This window comes from Benincasa hispida, chromosome 9, assembly GCF_009727055.1.
Source record: "Benincasa hispida cultivar B227 chromosome 9, ASM972705v1, whole genome shotgun sequence".
Classification (NCBI taxonomy): domain Eukaryota; kingdom Viridiplantae; phylum Streptophyta; class Magnoliopsida; order Cucurbitales; family Cucurbitaceae; genus Benincasa; species Benincasa hispida.
This window is the reverse complement of record NC_052357.1, coordinates 64,279,098-64,281,991: the sequence shown is the minus strand read 5'-3', so window position 1 is coordinate 64,281,991 and position 2,894 is coordinate 64,279,098. Positions and strand designations below refer to the sequence as shown.

The 2,894-nt window shown below is 32.1% G+C and overlaps 1 protein-coding gene across 1 annotated transcript; it reads right to left on the bottom strand.

Annotated features, from left to right (window-relative positions):
• Positions 1-1,180: 1,180 nt before the first annotated feature.
• LOC120086356 (fasciclin-like arabinogalactan protein 14) lies at positions 1,181-2,592 on the bottom strand. The gene has a single exon (XM_039042971.1). The coding sequence runs from the start codon at positions 2,178-2,180 to the stop codon at positions 1,338-1,340; it is 843 nt and encodes a 280-aa protein (XP_038898899.1). The 5' UTR covers positions 2,181-2,592; the 3' UTR covers positions 1,181-1,337.
• Positions 2,593-2,894: the final 302 nt, after the last annotated feature.

Genomic DNA, 2,894 nt, shown 5'->3' with positions numbered 1-2,894 from the left:
AATATCCATATAACTCAATTGATATACGAAATCATAACCACATGTTACTATATTAAAGAAGTGAAAAATGGTATAAAGTGTTAAATCTAGACATTTTAAAAGGTTTTTTTTTTCCATTTATTAGATAGGGATTTGAAAAACACTTCACGAGAAATATTGAAAAAATTATTTGGAAATGTTTAATTTCACAAGAAATAGGAGAGAGGGTGAGGAGAGTTTTCTCCCTGCCAGCTAAATGAGGATTAGAGAATGGAGATTAATTACCAAAATCTTTTTTTAAGAAAAAAAAAAAGAAAATCTTTTAAGACTATTTTATGTTGTAATGTTTAAATTGAAGAATATGTGTTTTTTGTAATATTGAAATTTATGAAAGTTGAAAATTTATTTATATTTTTGCATTAAATATTATTGCTTTTATTAAAATTTTTGTGAGTATATTGGAAATGATACCTTAAATATAGACAATTTTGAAAAATTTAATTGGTTGATATTATTATTATTTAAAAAATAAAAGACGTAGGACACGGAGAATTTTGTAGAGGTGGAAATTGAAATAGGAATATGGAGAATTTCGAAGAAATGGAAATATTTATCTTATAAAAATTTTTAAATAATATATTATTTTGTTAAGAATAATAAGAAATAAAATAGTAAAATTATATTAATTTAAGAAAAAAAAAGAAAATTAATAAAAGAAAATTATTTTAAATTAATGAATAATTGTAAGAGTATTTTTAAATCATTAGGTAAATTTAAGACATTTTCAATAAAAATCCTATAAAATAGTTATTCAATTATTGCCGGATATCTTAAAAGATATTTCCACAAAATAAACATATTTATCCAATATTCAAGTATTCTAAAGAGGTCGCATGTAATTTCAAATATATATAATTCAAATTGAATGTATTCAAAACGATGTTATTGCATGGATAGAAATTCGAAATTCTCCGTTTTTATCCAAACAATAATATTGTTTGGAAATTAACATAATAGGAATATATTTTGTTATCGAGATTTGATTATGAGTTATTAACTGAGAAAATGGACAAAAATTCGCAATTTAAGAACCTCCTGTCTTTAAGTCCTTTTTTATTTTTATTTTTTTTAAGAAAATAATTATTTGTAGATAAAAGTAATTTGTTTTTTTTTTAACATAAGCCTTAAAAGAGTCGAAATATTAGAACAATCTCATGAATATTTCATTTCGTTGGAAAAATGATGATATTTTTTTTTTTCGCTCATTGTGGTGCCAATGGCATTGATTGAGCGGTAGACATAGTTCATAATTTTTTCAATCTTCAAAGCATCACCTTAACCGCATTAGCTTTTAGAGCTCACAAAGCCAGAAACGACGACATCACCGCCATAACCACCGCACCTCCGACGAATCTACCGCCTGACGACGCGCCAGATGCATCGCTAGGTCCTGGTGCAGCCGCATCGGCGTCGCTGTCCGCTGCCTTCGGTGAATCGGCCTCGGCCGTCGGCGGAGAACTCGACGGCGCATCGGCAACGGCCTTAGGTGTTTCGGCAGCCGGAGCATCAGCCTTTGACGGAGTCTCAGCGGAAGGAGCCGGTGCTTCTTTAGGAGATTCAACAGGAGAAGACGACGCCGGTGATGGTGGTGGAGGAGTAGAGTTAGTTGCCTTGGAATCGATTCCAGGAACCTGAATAGGAGATGTGATCTGAAGAACAGAGATATTGTACGGCTGAGAAGCAACAGATTTCACCAATTTTGAATAAGTCGGTGCTCTTTTCACAGCAGATCCAAACGCGGCTTCACCTTCGTTAATCGATTTAACCTTGATGAAACCTTGCTGATTTGTTGCGGCACCGCTTGCCTGAAACAAAGTTGTGAGAACTGTAGTGTTATCGTTCGACAATTTACCTAACTTCTGAACATCGTAGTAATCAAGAATAACATGAACGCTCAGGATCCTCTTCACGACGTCCACTGGCTTTCCGGAGAGGCTAGAAATTGCGCCGTTGTCGAGGGCGAGGACGGTGATTGTTTCTCTGCTGTTTATTTGATCGGCGAGTTTTGTTTGTGTGAGTAAATCGTTGAAATTAGTGAAATCGGGGAACTGGCTTAAGAGCTTAGTGATATTGAAAGCGGAGGCGGCTGAGAAGAGGAGGAAATTGAAGAGTAAGGCGGCGGAAATGGCTCTGGAATCCATTGTTATTCGGTAATTCAGGTATTTTTTTCTGAAATTTTTCCTTTCAATGCATCCAATCCAAATCCGAAACCGGTGAGCTTGTTGAATTTCAATGAAGATGGAAAGGGGATTTTATAGCAGATCAAAGGCAAGAGGATTGATTTCAATTTGTTTGGCTAAGAGTAAAATTCTCACTGAAATTTTCTTTTCCGGGAAAGTTTTGAATTAGATCGTTGCGAATTTGAAGATGACGATAAAGATTAGGAAATCATGTGGAATCCCGTAATAGTGGGGCATTTATGGTTCTAATTCTGTTTCTTGTTCAGTTTAATTTATCAAACTAATTTGCAATCCATTAGAATTTTATCTTTAAATTGTAGTTGCAATTGCAATGTTATTATTATTATTATTATTTGGATTAAATTATAAAAAATACATTTGAACTCTTAACATTTGTTTAAAAAGATACTCGTATACTTTTAATACTTACAATATTACCGATTCAAAATGCTTTTAAAAATTGATATGGCAATAACTTAGAATAAAAATTTATATCGCTATATCATTTTGCATTATCGCCATATCATTCTAAATATTGATTTCCATTTGAAATTAAAAAAAAATTATTCCAATTGGTACTTTTGAAACGTGTATGAAGGTTGTGAGATAATATTGCAATTTCTGAATGCATAAGAGTATTTTTAAACCAAATGAAAAAGTTCAAGGGTATTTGTT

Coding starts and splice junctions, on each gene's coding strand:
- LOC120086356 (XM_039042971.1), bottom strand. CDS start 2,180: ATGGATTCCAGAGCCATTTCCGCCGCCTTACTCTTCAATTTCCTCCTC.